The 16,318-nt window shown below is 43.6% G+C and overlaps 1 protein-coding gene across 4 annotated transcripts in view; it reads left to right on the plus strand.

Annotated features, from left to right (window-relative positions):
- The window catches only part of RASGRP1 (RAS guanyl releasing protein 1), a 280,379-nt gene that overhangs the window by 249,416 nt on the left and 14,645 nt on the right, over positions 1-16,318 (plus strand). For 3 of the 4 annotated variants that reach the window (XM_066608516.1, XM_066608514.1, XM_066608515.1), the window contains exons 3-8: positions 4,359-4,464; positions 9,116-9,178; positions 9,302-9,433; positions 9,542-9,695; positions 12,784-12,957; positions 13,043-13,159. In XM_066608516.1, the coding sequence (XP_066464613.1) occupies positions 4,359-4,464; positions 9,116-9,178; positions 9,302-9,433; positions 9,542-9,695; positions 12,784-12,957; positions 13,043-13,159 (746 nt within the window). The remainder of the gene's footprint in view (positions 1-4,358; positions 4,465-9,115; positions 9,179-9,301; positions 9,434-9,541; positions 9,696-12,783; positions 12,958-13,042; positions 13,160-16,318) is intronic. The other variant, XM_066608517.1, reaches the window with a different exon arrangement.

The raw sequence follows: 16,318 nt of genomic DNA on the forward strand, positions 1-16,318 counted from the left end.
TGAATTACATCAGGATACTTTGTTGTTGTGTCTTTGAGGCAGTTAACCGTTTACCTTTTTCTGAGCTCCTGACCTCTAAAATAGAAAGGATCTACAACTGTTAGGTAATAGGGATATTTTTAGTCGAGCCTGGTGCATGGCCTTCAACACCAAGCAAGGAATGTCATACACATATCTATGTTGACAAGGACATCCTCTTGCCTAAACTGGAAAGTATTATGTCGTAACTATTCCTGCAAAGTTTAACGGTTGGCTGAGCGTGCATGTGATCTCAGTCTGGAGAGGGGAGTAAGCTGCTTCCAGACTCCTGGCAGTGGCTTATTGCCCTTGAAAATGAAAGGATCGGGCTTGATACAATCCAACATACCCAGCCCTTCTTTTTTTCCTAATATCTACCTTTTGGAGGAGAGTCAGGACACCCCATACACCAGAGGCGTAACTTGGAGCTTCTGGGCCCCAGTGCAAAATCTGTAACACTGTCCAGAAATATAATGCTTTATTCATAGTACTGGCTCCCTATATGGAGAATAAAGGCCTTATGGCCTCCTAAGGCTCCTGGGCCCGGGTGCAACCGCATCCCCTGCATCCCCTATAGTTACGCCCCTGCCATACACATTACATAGTTGGACAGTCTTTTTGAAATTGGTAGGTACGGCCAGCATTCATAGAATGTGTATGGGCACCTTTACACTGTAGCCACCTCTGTCCTTGTGCATACTTCACGGTTGGTAGCATTGCGACACAGATTCAGGACGTAATGCAGCAGAAGGAGTACCAAAAATGTGCAATATTTATTTAAGAACAGAGAAATGTAAGCAGATAAAAAAATATTAACAAGTAAACAATTAACTTTTACTGTAGATTTACCTGTCGCTAGCTGCGGGTAACTAAATCCTAGGATATTTAATACTATCAGAACATGGTCAATATTACTGTACAAAGGTTAGTGCTGTAGAATAAAAGTATATATCAGAAAACTTCATCTTGATAAGGGTTAACACTCTGCTATTATCCAGGCGGTTTATTATAAATGTAGCATTCAAACTGCAATCACCAGGTTTCTATTATATGGGCTCATACTCTTGCATATCTATCTCAGCCCGCAATCGCAAGCCATGTACGTTGTTGAACAGTCCAATTCCATTAGTGCAATGCTCTCCTACACAACAGGCCTGTTGGCTGCTATGTCCTTACAGTGTGCCCATGTAGCATTGGAGTTGAGGCTGGTCTCACTTACAGTTGTTTTGCAGAGCCATTGCTGCTTCCGGTGACCCAGGCTGCTTTAGATTAGGAGTACAACTACACTGCTCATCCTTCTTGTTTTCAGGTTGCAATCAGTTGTCTCTACCAGGATGTGGCTGTAAACCGTCTACTTTCTCCCTCTTGATAGAAAGCAGTCTCTGATCCCTCTGCACAGTGCTCCAGAAATCCAGACTCCCACTGCCCCTTCCTGTCTCTCTTTGTCAGCAGCCCCTCTGCAAACTGTTGCACCTCTTGTGGCAGCTCCCCAGCAGCACCTCTGCTTGCTTACACTGACCCTGCGTTTTCACTCTGGCACAACAGAAATTCCCTTTAACTTGCCAGGCATCAGCTAAAGAAGCTCTGTTCAGCCGTGCTGAAATCTGGGCACAAATTTTGGCATAGACAATAATTTTGTGCAAATTTTGGTGCATCTCTCAGTCTACTGCAATAGCAACACTTTAACCCTTTAGGGTAGCCACCTTGCACTTTTAGGATGTCCTATAAAATATATACCCTACATGTAGGAAGACTTCATCCCCTGCAATTACAGCTATTAGATGTAAAGTAAGAGAAGCATTTCAGAGAGCTACATGTATATAGCATATGGTATAAACCTCAGTAAGAAATCTGACATCTTAAGAAAATCCTCTAGCTGCCTTTTAACTCTCTCGAGTGCTGTCTCGTAGCAGGGGACTGCTCTATTTGGTACCCGGAGAGCAGGAATCAACTGGAAACCCCCAGGGACTGATTCTGTGCTGGGAAATGTGGGAGGAACATTAACAAAAGAAAGTCTATTGTTAGGAAAATGGATGAAAATTGCAATCACATTAGCATTAATACAAGAAGTTCCCCTGAATGGAAACTCAGCAGGAAATCTTCTGCTAACCTGCTAGAACAGAAGAAGTGAAATAGAGAAACGGCCTCCTTAATTTAGATTTATTTTCCATGAAGTGATGTTCAGAATAAATGACAGATTATGCGCTAAAGTGATATCTGATGTTCTTGGAGTGATCCTAGAAAGCAACGTGCCGCACTTATAATAATCCTGAGTACCTCTTCATGTTCTCATGTTATTGCTTATGTAACTGGGACAAAGCCACCGGCTGGTGTGATAACATGCAACGTGTTCCACAGCTGTCACAATGAGCTATTAGCCCTTGTACAATAGGTGGAAGAGAAACAATCCCCTCCCAGGTGTACTGCTTGGCCCTACCTGTACATCTCCCACCGCACACACACACCTTGCCTAAACTCATCTCGAAATTGCCTCCTGCAAGCACTACTTGTAAATTGCAATAAGCTAGAGAGGAAGCTCAAAGCAAGTGTGAGAGACCAAAAAAGATCAGATGCTTCCTGCTTAGTATGTAGTATATGTGAGCAGAGAACATAAAAGGAATTAGCAATGGCATATACTGTACTCCTTTAAACGGTTTTCCAGTGAAGTACTGTACTATTGATGACCTATCATCAGGACCCTGGCCGATTAACTCTTGATGACCTCTCCTGATGATAAGTCATCAATAGTATTTCCCTGGAAAACCCCGTTAATATTAGAGCATGTTCTGAACGAAAAGTGCATCTAAAGACAACTGCACCCTCAACACATCACATTCTCCCAAAATGCCAAACGAGGCCGGAAAAGTGCCTGCTATATATGCGCATGAGATAGTTGCCAACTTTTGAAGACAGGCTCAGGTTGAAGAATGACCTAATGTATTTTTATCTTTTTTTTAGCTTCAACTAATTATTACCTAACCCCAAATAGGCAAACACCCCATTAATATTTCCAAAGTGCCTCCTAAACAGTACAAATTGTAAGGGGCTCCCCTAGAGAGTTAAAAAAGTTGCTAATGACAATGGACAATCAATTGCACCAAATTGTCGTGTGCACCAAAATTTGAGCCCGATTCTGGCACAATGGTGTTAAGCCTGCTTCCCAACAAAGGACTGATAGCCTGATGTATGTGTCGTTAAAAAGGTATTTCTGTTGCCCCACAGACTGAGCACAGGAGACTATTGTTTCTGCTGGATCCTTGTGTGTGAAAGAAACAATAGCTTGAAGAGTACGCTGTACAGGGGGACTCGGTGTGAAAGCTGGCCAGATTTCTTAGGGAGCTGGATTGTGCAGAGTTGCCAGCTCAGGGTGTTGGATAAAGGAGCCATCACTAGAAAATATGGGAACTAAATATTGCCTGATTGGAGAAGAGACTGTGTGCAAAGGAAACCACAATAGAGTCATTCTCCTGACCCAAGACAAACCTAGGTCAGGAGTAGAGGTGACTCTCGCAGAACAGAACTGTAAGTGAGGCTGGCCTTGACATGGGGACTAGATGTGCATAGCAAAAAAGGGATACAGTTTGTTAATTAGCAGGACTGTTGTAAGAGTTAGGGTTAACATTACAAACATTGAATCTTGGAACCTGACTTATGGAGTGTATTATTTAAAAGACATTATGAAAGCATACTGTATAAGAGTGTTAGTGTTTGAAGGATCTCTGTGTTACATTAGTCATCTCTGCTTTGGTGCGCAGTATCTTCATGACTATTTTCTTTGCTGTCATTATGTATTGCATTTGAAGTATTAGTAAACCAAGGTTTTAGTTAGCCATAGCTAGCATTAGGGAGGATCAGTAAAGTGCAATTGCATATTCATTATTATACCTTTAACTACTTGTATAATTCTGTTCCTAAATAAATGTAGTATATTTTGTGATTCCTCCTTCTGCATTGTATCCTGAACCTGCATCGCGGTATCCTCAGCTGAGACAAAATTGGAGTGTGACATTGAGGAAACCTAGATCAGGAATGGTCCTTGGCATTGGGTCTAGCTCATAGCCTCTTGCATGTAGTCAGTTTTATAGCTCCAATGCAGACAATATGAAAATTGAAATGACTTGCTAATGTACACTGTGACTGTTTTTATGTTGTATCGGGGCTTGACCCTATGACAGTATTGACACATCTGTCCCTTTACATCATGATGCTGTATTTACCAGCAGCAACAAGTGATATCCTGTACTGCTCATTGTGTTTTCCTGGGCAGGAAAGCAGAGCTCCTGTGACTTCACTAGATTGGATTCATCCCTTCTAATCTTTATAACCCTTATCTTTTTCAGATTCTGATGGGAATGTTTGCCAGAGCAGTGAGCTGGTGCAGATCGTGCTGACCATGCATGGCTTCCTGATTCCCTCAGCAGACCTGCTCAACAAGCTTAGGACACTATATCCTTTGCTGCATAAACTATGCCAGGATCATTACAACCCCCAATTCCGAAAAAATTGTGTAAAATGTAAAAAAAAAAGAGAATGCAATCATTTTGAAATTACATATAACTATTTTTTATGCACAATAAAATATATCAGAAGGTGAAAGTGAGATTTTTTCTCATTGCATTTAAAAAAATGAACTCCTTTAGAAATTGATGGCAGCAACACATCTCAAAGAAGTTGGGCCGGGGCCATGTCTACCACTGAGTAGCATCCCCTCTTCTTTTAAACATCTAATAAGTGAGAAAACCAATTGCTGGAGTTTTGGGAGAGGAATGCTGTCCCATTCTTGTCTGATGGAGGATTCTAGATGCTCAACAGTCCTGGGTCCTCTTTTTTTTTTGTTTCATAATGTAACAAAATGTTTTCTATTGGTGAAAGGTCTGGACTGCCGGCGGCCGATTCAGCACCCGGACTCTTCTGTGAAGCCATGCTGTTGTGATGGATGCAGTATGTGGTTTAGCGTTGTCTTGCTGAAATATGTAAGGCCTTTTCTAAAAAAAAGACATTGTCTGAATGGAGCATATGTTGTTCTAACACTTCTATATACTGCTCAGCATTGATACTGCCTTATAAGATGTGTAAGCTGCCCATGCCACAGGCACTAATGCAACCCCATACCACCAGAGATGCAGAATTTTGAACTGTGTGCTGATTACAAGCTGGATGGTCCCTCTCCTCTTGAGTCTGCAGGACACGGTGTCCGTGGTTTCCAAAAGAGTTTCAGATTTTTTTTTTCTTTTGCCTATTTTTCAACAAAAATAGGTACAAAGACATTGACATCACACTTGTTGTTTTACATAGCATAGACCATGTGTAACTTATGAATACTAAATCAGCTGTTTGTATTTAAAAAAAAAACACCTAGAGGGAGCATACTCGTATTGTACATATTCATATAACTAATAATTTCCAAATAAATAAATAAATAAAAAGTGAAAGTTTTTATTTCCCTGAAACTTTTGGGGGGGAGCATAGTTGATTGGGGAAAATATAGGTTGGGGGGGGGGGGGGGGGAGATGAGGATGATGATCTTTCATATCAATTTGCCTACGTCGTGTCGTGGTTTGTCAGATCCTTGCGATTTTCTTGCAGACGTGTCAGTTCTCTTTGGGAAGGTTAGCTTCTCTTTTGCCCTGCTAGTCTTCCTCATGTTCCTTTCAATTCCTCTATTAGGTACCATTTTGTGTATTTGAAGGGAGCAACTATAGCCAAAATCTCAGAATCTCAGAAATTCGATACCAGAAAATGTTTCCATTTCTTAAAATGGTGTTTTGCCCCTTTTTCCTTGTTGCGCTCCACTTCTATTCTTTCTAGCGTCATTACATGTATGATTTGTGCTTCTACCTCCATTACATCTGGCATTGTTTGTTCTAACCAGTGTTTAAGTATTGCCCATTTGGCTGCCAAGAGAAAAATATGTAGGAAAGGTGGTAATGTCTGTTGGTCTGGCGTGTCCATTGTCTGTTGGTCTGGTGTGTCTATTGTCTGTTGTGGTTCAGTGTGAAATAGCATGGATTGTTTGTCTACTGATATTTTTATGTTCCATTTATTCAACATATGTTGTGCTATGGTTGTCCAGACCGTGCTTACATATGTGCGCAACCATATGCCATGCTCAAAGTCGGTAGTGCGTGTGCCACACTTTGGGCATTCGACCAATTGATTAGGTTTATGCGATGGTGCAGGTATGTTGAAGCCATATATGGTGTAGTGCATCACCTTGAAAAAAGTTTCCCTCCACACCTCACTTTGAACATGTTTACGGATTCTGGTCCAGCCCTTCAGTATTTTGTTTTCTAGATCCATGTCATTGGTAATCCCTTTTCATTGTGAGGAAATCTTATTTTTACCTTTTTTATTGAATGTGTCTAATTGCTTTTTGTATGTTGGCCAATGAAGGTGTTCGCTGTATCTACGCAATCAATGCATCAAAATCATTGGTCGGGGCTTCTCTGGTTAAATTCATTAGTTTGCCTCTACAGAAAGAAAGTGTTTGTTTTAATTTGTAGGAATTGTACGCTGGGTATCTTGCATTTGTCATGGATTTCCTTCTGTGTATGCCATCTCCGGTCTTCCTCATGTATGAATTGCTCTGCTGTTATCAGGCCGCTTCCACTCCAATCTCTGAAGATCTTATCATCTAGTCCCCTATGAAATTCAGGGTGTCCTATCAGTGGCATGTGCTTGGATATTAGAAAAGATACGTTAAACGCCTTCCTTAACTCTTTCCAGGTTACTATGGTGTCTCTTAGCAGCTGCAATCTTTTAATGTCTCACCGTAATTTGGATATTGGTGTGTGCAGGCACGCAACTAGGCTCCAAGGAGCTGCTAGGTTTGATTCTATTTCCCTACAGGAATATACATCTGTTTATCCATTATATGTCTTGCGAGACACACTATGTTATAATTACGTATGTTTTGGAAATATATTCCCCCTTCCTCTTTATCTAGCACCATTTTTTGTAATGATATCCGTGCTTTCTTGCCCATCCATAATGGGTGAATGCTGAGTTTATATGTTTCACATTTTTATGTTTTAGTAGCAAGGGGATAAGCATTTTAGATTTTGATTCATCTGAGCGCAGAACAGCTTTCAATTTTCTCTCGGCCCAGAGAAGACGTTGGTGTTTCTGGATTGTGTTGATATTTGACTACTTTTTTTTGCATAAAACAGCTTTAACTTACATTTGTGGATTACATGGCAAATTGTGTTCACAGACAATGATTTCTGGAAGTATTCCTGAGCCCATATAGTGATTTGCATTACAGAATTATGTGTTTTTAATGCAGTGACGCTTGAGGGCCCGTAAATCTCGAGCATCCAATAGTGACTGTCTGCCTTGTCTTTTGTACACATGAATTTCTCCAGATTCTCTTAATCTTTTGATGACATTATGTACTGTAGATGGTGGGATATTCAAAGTCTTTGCAATTTTACGTTGAGGAACATTTTATTGAAATTTTTTCAGAGATTGGTGATTTTGACGATCTTTGCTTTGGAGAGACTCTGCCTCTCTAACATGCTCTTGTTATACACAGTCATGTGAATTAGTAAAAAATTGACACTGGAGTTATTTTTCATTCATTCTGTTTACTTTTTCAGCTTTTTTGTTACCTTTGTCCCACCTTTTGTGAGATGTGTTGCTGCCATCAATTTCTAAGTGTGTTAATTTTTTAAACAAAATGGAAAAATGTCTCACTTTTATCTTATGATATGTGTTCTTTGTTCTATTGTGGATATCTTATTATACTTGCCTATCAAGCTCGGTACAGCTCCAACGTGCTTCCCGCAGTCCTCGGCCGCTCATACAACATCACTTCCTGGTTACTGGATTCATAAATCCCACCTCCAGGAAGCGTTGGCTGTGATGGTTCTTCGACTGCTGCTCAGCAAATCAAGGCAGTGCTGGATGAACCAATGCGATGGCTGTGATTGGCCTAGCAGCCGTAGAAGAACCAATCAACAGCCATCGGGTTGTAGAGGCGGGATTGATAAATTGGCTGAGCTGCAGCCAATCACAGGGGTATATGAGAATTTCAAATCATAGCATTCTTTTTTCTTTACATTTGCATTTTACACATTGTCCCAACCTTTTTTGGAATTGGGGTTGTAAAATGGTTGCTGAAAGTTTCTCTAACTATTCAAGTAACTTTTCAAGTATTATTTGGGCTAATTTCATATATATTTCTACTTTTTTGTACAGTAACAGGAATATGGCTGTCTACAAATAGAATTACAGGAGTTTTTGATATTGATTATAGATGAGCGAGTATACTCGCTAAAGGCAATTGCTCGAGCGAGCATTGCCTTTAGCGAGTATCTCCCCCGCTCGAGACTGCAGGTTCGGGTGCCGGCAGTGGGCACGGCGCTGCGGGGGAGAGCGGGGCGGAACGGAGGGGAGATCTCTCTCTCCCTCTCTCCCCCCCGCTCCCTCCTGCTGACAGCCGCTACTCACGGCTCCCCCGCGCCGGCACCCGAACCTGCAGTCTCGAGTGGGAGAGATACTCGCTAAAGGCAATGCTCGCTCGAGCAATTGCCTTTAGCGAGTATACTCGCTCATCTCTAATATTGATCTTAATCGATCGCAGGTCGTGCAACAATAATATCAAACCCATGTAATCAGAATAAAAAATTAAAACACCCTGAGTGCCAGTAATGACGGACATATATTTCGGAGGATGCAAGTAATGAGGAGAGACCTACTTAAGGGGGTTCTTCAGGATTAGAAAAACGTGGCTGCTTTCTTCCAGAAACGGCACTGTCTCTGTCCATAGGTTGTCTGAGATATTGTAATTCATCTCTATTGAAGTAAATAACCACAGAACTACATATAATCTATAGACTGGTTTGGTGTTGTATTTGGAAAAAAGAGCCATGTTTTTATGATTCTGTACAACCCCTCAACCTTCTGTGTTACATACGATGTGTGACCCCCCCCCCCCCCCCCCCCCCACACACACACACACACGGCATATAAATATAGAATTAATGCCCTTTAAAACTGGTTTCTTTTAAATTACATTCACTATTTCTCCACTTTTCCTATAACTTGTATTGGCTATTATTAGATTTTTTTTTTTACCTTAACTGAAATTCCAAACATATGAGGAGGCTTTGGAGAAGAAGTCATTGATATTCTGCCTCAAAATCTGCTACTTTGTAAGGTGAGATGACAGTATGAAGGTTGTGACCAACTCTTCTTCTCAACATGTCTAACTTGTACAGGACAACTTAGTTTTCCATCCATGTTAGAAATGTGGTATTATTAACTCCTTTATCCACACTAGGTATTGGATCACAGAACTTTGGACTATGTTTAAAATGGACTTGCGCCTAACTCAGACCATGGAAGAGTTCCAAGAGATGGTGCGAGCGCATGGTGAAGAGTCACACTGGCATCTTCTTGACACTGCTCAAATGTTAGTACTTAGGGCGTAGACTTCATCAGCCTTTTTCTATCTATTTATCACATCTGTCTGTCTCGCTGTCTTATCTGCATATCCATAATTTGTCCTTTTTGCTTTTAGTAACTCTCGAGAGTGGTCGAGAAAACTGACACAAAGAATAAAGCCTAACTGCAGCAAGAAGAGGAAAGTCTCCCTTCTCTTTGACCATCTGGAGCCCCAAGAACTGGCAGAACACTTGACTTATCTGGAGTTCAAATCATTCCGCAGAATTTCTGTGAGTAAACAGGAAGGTAGAACTAAGTAGGAGTAAAAGTTACAAAACCATGTTATGACCGTAGGACTACTCGTCAGAAATGTTCCAGACGGACAATGGAGCTGCAATACATGATACTAGACGAGAGTGACGCTAGAAAAACAGAGACTTTTATTTTCTAATCTCGGACATCTTTTACTTGATGTTGGAAAATAGGTTACTAACCGTATCCAATTATGTGCATACACTGGTATAGATGAGCTGCTTGTTTAATGAAGAAGGCCATTGTTTTTTTACAAATTAAAATTAAGGGCTCCTGTCCACGGCGAATTTCCATTGCGTTCCCCACGGCGATATTGCGGCTGCGGGGAATTCAGTGAACGCTCTCCATAGCATTGCTATGGACAGCGTAGCCCCCCTGTCCACGAGTGGGGAATCATAGCGATTCTCCGCTCGCGGTTGGCAAATCGCAGCATGCTGTGAATTGCCGTGATTCTCCGTGGTGAGCCTATCTGTCAGATAGGCTAACCTAGGAGATTCGTCTGCCGGCTCCTGCCGGCCCCCACAGCGGAGATCCACCGCTGGATTTCACAATGCCCATGGACAGGCAGCCTAAGGCCCCCTGCACACGGGTGGAAATTCTGCGGAGGGATTTCCCGCAGAATTTCCATCCGTGGAAGCTGCCATAGGATTGCATTAAATAACGCAATCCTAGGCAGACGACTGCGATTTGTCCGCGTGAAATCACACGCGGAAAACAAATCGCGGTATGCTCTATTTCTGTGCGGGTCTCGCAGATGCCCGCACAGAAATGTCACTCCCAGGCCACCGACTCCGCTCTGCGCCGGCTGGCCAGCACATCAGAGACCTGGAGGTGCAGGAGAAGGTGGTTCCCACACTGGTCCCTGCAGCGGCATGGGTTGGGTCCCGCTGTGAGATTTCTTGCAGGGGATCCGATCCAGCTGTGTGCAGGCGGCCTAAAGGTCTTTGTCTTTTTATAGAACTACAAAGTAATTTGCTATAGCTAGCTGCATGTTCCTGTAGTTCAGTATCTTCAGTTGTAGACCTACCCTATAGTCAGGCTGAAGCTTAGGTGAGCGTAATATACAGCGTTATTACAAATGATCTTCCTGATTTGAAATCCTAATAATTCACACTTAATGACACTCAGATACATAAATTTGATATCAATGGAAACAGTAAACGGTAAAATGAAAGCTGCACTGTGATTGGTTGCTTTGGGCAACAAGCACCTTCTTCAACATAATTTTCAAACAACATTTGAAGATCCACCCAGTGGGCACACAATTTGTAAGCGTTGCTCCAATTTTATTGAAAAAGGTTGCATCTGTAAGCGAAAATCGTCAAGCTATCCAACAGTACTCATGGAAATAGTGGAGTGTGCCCATGCAAGTTTCACATGAAGTCCTCAGAAATCCACCATCACAGCAAGCAGAAAATTTGACATCCCGCAGCCGACTGTGTGGGAGATTCTGTGCAAATGTTTGCGATGTAATCTCTACCAACTACAATTACTACGGAGCCTTAAACCGGACGACAAAGCGGGGCGACGTTCTTTGTGCGAGAGTGTGCAAACTCTAATAGAAAGCAATGGTTTTATGGAATCTTTAGTGTTTGGTGATGAAACAGCCTATTTAACCTTTCAGGCACAGTTAACAAACATAATGACAGAATCTGGGGGAGGGAAAACCCACATGTCTACGTGTAGAATTGACGCAACTTCCCCAAGGTGAATGTGTTTTTCTACTTGGATTATAGGAAAGTGTACGGCCCCTTCTTTTTCCATGAGGAAACAATTCTCAGGATTTCGTACCTGGACATCCTACAAATATGGCTTCTGCCACAGCTGAACAGGAAAACCCATTTTACGTCCTCCAACTGGATGGGCTGTCCCTTCGAAATCACTGTGAACTCTTTCCCTGCCGCGATCTACTTAGATTGCGGCAGGGAAGGGGTTAACAGAGGGGGGCATCTCCGATGCCCCCCGCTGTTGCAGCGGGACGCCGGCTGTGACTGACAGCCGGCTCCCGCTGTGGGATAGCGCGGGATCATATGTGATCCTGCGCTATCCCCAGGACGTATGTTTACGCCCTGTTGCGGGAAGTACCCCGCTCACAGGACGTAAACTTTCGCCCTGGAGCGGGAATGGGTTAACAAAGGGGGCTCGCATTGACCACCTCTGATGTGGAAAACATTTTTTATGTTGTGCAATAAAACTTTTTGAGTTTCTGTTTTCATTGATATCAAATGTATGTATCCAAGTGTCATCAAATGGGAGTTATGAGGGTCTCAAATCGGGAAGATCATTTGTAATAACACTGTACAGTAATACAATGTATATGACTAAACCGCTTTTGTTAGAAGTAACTTTTCATCACTCAGGTATTTAGCATCTAAAACTTATGTGAATTATAAGCACTTTCTCAGTTTCCAAAGCTTTAATATATTTATCTCAGGCACCATGATCCATTGGGTTGTATGCTAAATATAACACACAGAACAGCAGTGTCACCAGGCTTAAAGGGAGTTTCCAGGGAAATACTATTAATAACCTATCCTCGAGATAGATCATCAATAGTTGGTTGGCTGTGGTTCACCACCCGGGACCTCAGCTGATCGGTCACCTGCTGTCAGCTCAGCAACACAAGGAGTAGAAGCTGTTGCTCCGAGCCCTGTGTAGTGGCTGGCACTTGTAGTTTGATTTTAATGAGAGCTGCACCTGCCATTCCAAACGCTGGCAACTACAGAGAAGTCGGAGAAGCAGCTTCTGCTCTGTATCGCTGTGTGTTTTGGTGCTGATACCCAGCACCTGGTCAGCTGATTGGCCATGGTCCTGAGCGTCAGACCCCAGCCGATGAGCTATTAATGACCTATCCTGAGGATAGGTCATTAATTGTATTTCATTGGAAACCCCCTTTAACTGGTCAGGTGGCCTACAAAGTTAGTTGCGTAGCCAAGCAGTCACTGCAACACAGTCGTATACAAATAGCGTAGTATGCCAATTTATTTGTTTGGGCGCTTACTACATGTGCTAAATAAGCAGCAGGAAACTTGTGTTCTTTATAATAATCTTGATTTTGTTTCTTAGTTTTCAGACTATCAGAACTACATTGTGAACGGTTGTGTGAAAGATAATCCCACCATGGAACGTTCAATTGCTCTCTGCAATGGGATTTCTCAGTGGGTTCAGTTGATGGTCTTGAGTCGACCAACTCCCCAGTTACGAGCTGAAGTTCTCACCAAATTTATTCATGTGGCTCAGGTGAGTAATGTCTATGGATGGTGAAGGAGGAACAAATTACACATCTGTCTACACCAAGATCATTGGTTTTTGTTTGTCCATACAGAAACTTCAGCAGCTGCAGAACTTCAACACTTTGATGGCCGTCATTGGAGGCCTTTGTCACAGCTCCATATCTAGGCTCAAGGAGACCAGTTCCCATGTTTCTCATGATGTGCATAAGGTATGTATTAAATTAGACAACTATCTACCTAACATATGACTGGGGTGTTCATGACCTAAATTAATGCTAATTGACAAGGTTATAAGACATCAGACCTCAGATGGAGAAAAGCCAAAGGCCCTTCGAGCTGTAAAGATACAAGACAAGTACTGAAAGATGGAAATAGCTGCCCTTCTTGTAAATATGCAAGATTTAACCCCTTAACGACAAGCCCATAGTGTTTTTACATCCTCCCGAAGTGGGCTTTATTCTCTGAGGACGTAAAAACATGTGTCCTACAGAGAATAAAGCCCCTCAGGCTCTGGACGTGACAGCTCCATGCTGTCGGTGTCAGCAGGTAGCTGACAGCATGGAGCTGTCATCCCGGGCTGTACGGACCCCCCCCCCTGCCGGCATTGCGATCGGCGCTATGCAATGGATAGCGCCAATCGCAAAAAAGTAAATAAAAGTTGAAAAAAAGTTACATATTCAGCTGCCCTGATGGATCGGATTCATCGGAGCAGCTGAAATTACTCACCCGGGTCCGGCACGCTGCTCCCCGCTCTCCCGATGCTCTGGGCCCCGTAGCCGTCCTTCTGCGCATGCGCGTCAGGCGGCATTACGTCAGCCGCATGCGCAGAAGGCCCAGCGGCGCGGGAAATTTAAAATACAGGAGTCGGGAGCCAGGAGATGTCAGTGGGGACTGCGGTGAGCGGTCCCCGGTACCGCGATCGCCATTATACAATGGATAATGGTGATCGCGGAAAAGTGAAGAAAAGTGTGGAAAAAAGAAAAGTTTCACCTCCCCTCATGGATCCGATCCATGAGGGGAGGTGAAAATACTCACCCCGCTTCCTCCATGTCCTCTGGCCGGTCTCCGGACCCCCCCACCCGCTGGCTTCTGCGATGTGCCGATGTGGCGCGCATGCGCAGAAGGCCGGCGAGCCCGGCAAATTCAAAATCTCCCTGCACCCAGCTGTCACAGTTAGCCGAGTGCAGGGAGATATGACTGGGAACCGCTGTATGCGGTTTCTAGTCATATGATCACCGTTATCCATCGGATAACGGTGATCATTTAAAGTTAAAAAGTAAAAAAAAAAAAACTTAAAAGTTAAAGTTTCATCTTCCCTTCATCCGCGGACCTTACCCCAGCTTCGGCACATGCGCCCGTCAGCATGATGGCGGACGCATGCGCAAAAGTGAAATATTGCCCAAGAAATTTAAAATCTCCCTGCTGCTGGCTACCAAAGGTAGCCAAGAGCCTGGAGATGTCACGGGGAGCCGCGGTATGCGGTTACTGGTCACGTCATCGCCGTTATCCAATGCATAATGGCGATCACGTAAAAGTTCTTTAAAAATTGGCAGTTTCATCTCCCCTCACCAGTGCGATCGTTGAGAGGAGATGAAACATCTTCTCAGAGGCTTCCGCATTTGAATCCAGATGCGATTATCCTCCATGGACCTTTCCGGCTGCTGCGCATGCGCCCGCCGGCAAAATGCCGGACACATTCGCAGGAACTGGGGAGCCCAGGAAATTTTAAATCTCCTTGCACCCAGCGACCAACGGTCGCTGAGTGCTTGGAGCAGTGACCGGTGGCCTCGTTGAGCGGTCCCCGGTCACGTGATAAAGTAGCGATCTAACATTAGGCCGGTCACACATGACCGGAGAGGAATTACGGGTTCTGCATGCGCTTGATCAGCGGTAATCCACGGATCAATCGCATGAATTGGATTACACAATTCCCCCCAATTAGTGGGTAGGAATTACGTAATCCACTCGCAGAAACAGAACACGGCATGCTATATTTTACCGCGGATATACCCGCAGCCCATGTGCAAACACATTGTAAATGGGCTTGCGGCTACCCGGGTCATCTCTAAGCGATGGCGCGGGAAATAAAAACAAACAACTGTGTACTGCGCATGACCGCCTGTGTGAGTAGACAGTTATGCGCAGTACATTACGCGGCCGTACGCAGGGTCACAGCCGGGCTCACAGCTGGAATCCGCTGCGGGCCTCCACAAGCGGATTCCACCTACGGCCGTGTGAGCCCGGCGTTATTCAGACCGCTACCTGTAATCCGTAATTTACAAGAAGCCCCTGGAACGCTCGCCTTCATGCAGTTCCAGAAGCACCTTGTTGAGCGCCGTCTGTGCGAGACCGCTGCACCGCAGCAAGATTACAAAGCCTCACAGAGCGCCACTTTTTACACCCCATCCCTGCCGCTGAGGTTACGAAATACCCCCAAAAAGCATGAGAGGAGGGGGGATACACGGTTTTCTTGCCCCATGTGCCCAATCCAACCAGCCTCCGTAATTACCCCTGTCTTCGGACATAAAACGCAGTTTATATTATTACCTTTATCTAATATTTAGGGAATGCCAAAAAATGGGGGGTGGGGGGGGATTATTTTTAGGAAGTCAATTTTTTTCCGTATAAGTGGGCAATGGGGCCTGGAATTTATTCAGTTCTGCCCTGAAATCCAGCGGGCATTCCCTCCATTATAGGCCTAGCCATGTGTCCTGTAAGTAGATTAGGGCCACAATGGGTATGTTTCTGAACACGGGACAAACGGGGGGATCCATTTTGGGGTGAATGTCTTCATTCCTATGTACACTGGACAAAAAAAACTGTTTTAAAATTGACACAATAGCCAAAAAAATGAAAATCCTAATTTTTTCCTTCTGCTTGACTTAGATTCATTCAAAAACTGTGAAGTCAAAAAAGTCATCGTACCCCTAGATAAATTCGTTAAGGGGTCTACTTTTCAAAATGGGGTCACTTGTGGGGGTTCTCCATCGTTTTGGTCACTCAATGGCTCTACAAATGGGCAATGGGGACTAAATCTCCTTCAAGCAAAATTTCTGTTTCGAAAGCCACCGGTTGCTCCTTTCATTTTGGGCCACATTGCGCATACAGACGTAATACTAGGACCACATTGGGTATGTTTCTGAGCACAGGACAAACAGGGGTACCCATTTTGGGGTGCAAGTCTTCATTTATATATGTGCTGTACAAAAAAAAAACTGCTTTTGAAATGACAGAATTACCAAAAAAATGAAAACAGTTATTTTTTTCCTTCGGCTTGGCTTAGATTCATTCAAAAACTGTGAAGTCAAAAAAGTCATCGTACCCCTAGATAATTTCGTTAAGGGGTCTACTTTTCAAAATGGGGTCAC

Source organism: Eleutherodactylus coqui, chromosome 6, assembly GCF_035609145.1.
Source record: "Eleutherodactylus coqui strain aEleCoq1 chromosome 6, aEleCoq1.hap1, whole genome shotgun sequence".
Lineage (NCBI taxonomy): Eukaryota > Metazoa > Chordata > Amphibia > Anura > Eleutherodactylidae > Eleutherodactylus > Eleutherodactylus coqui.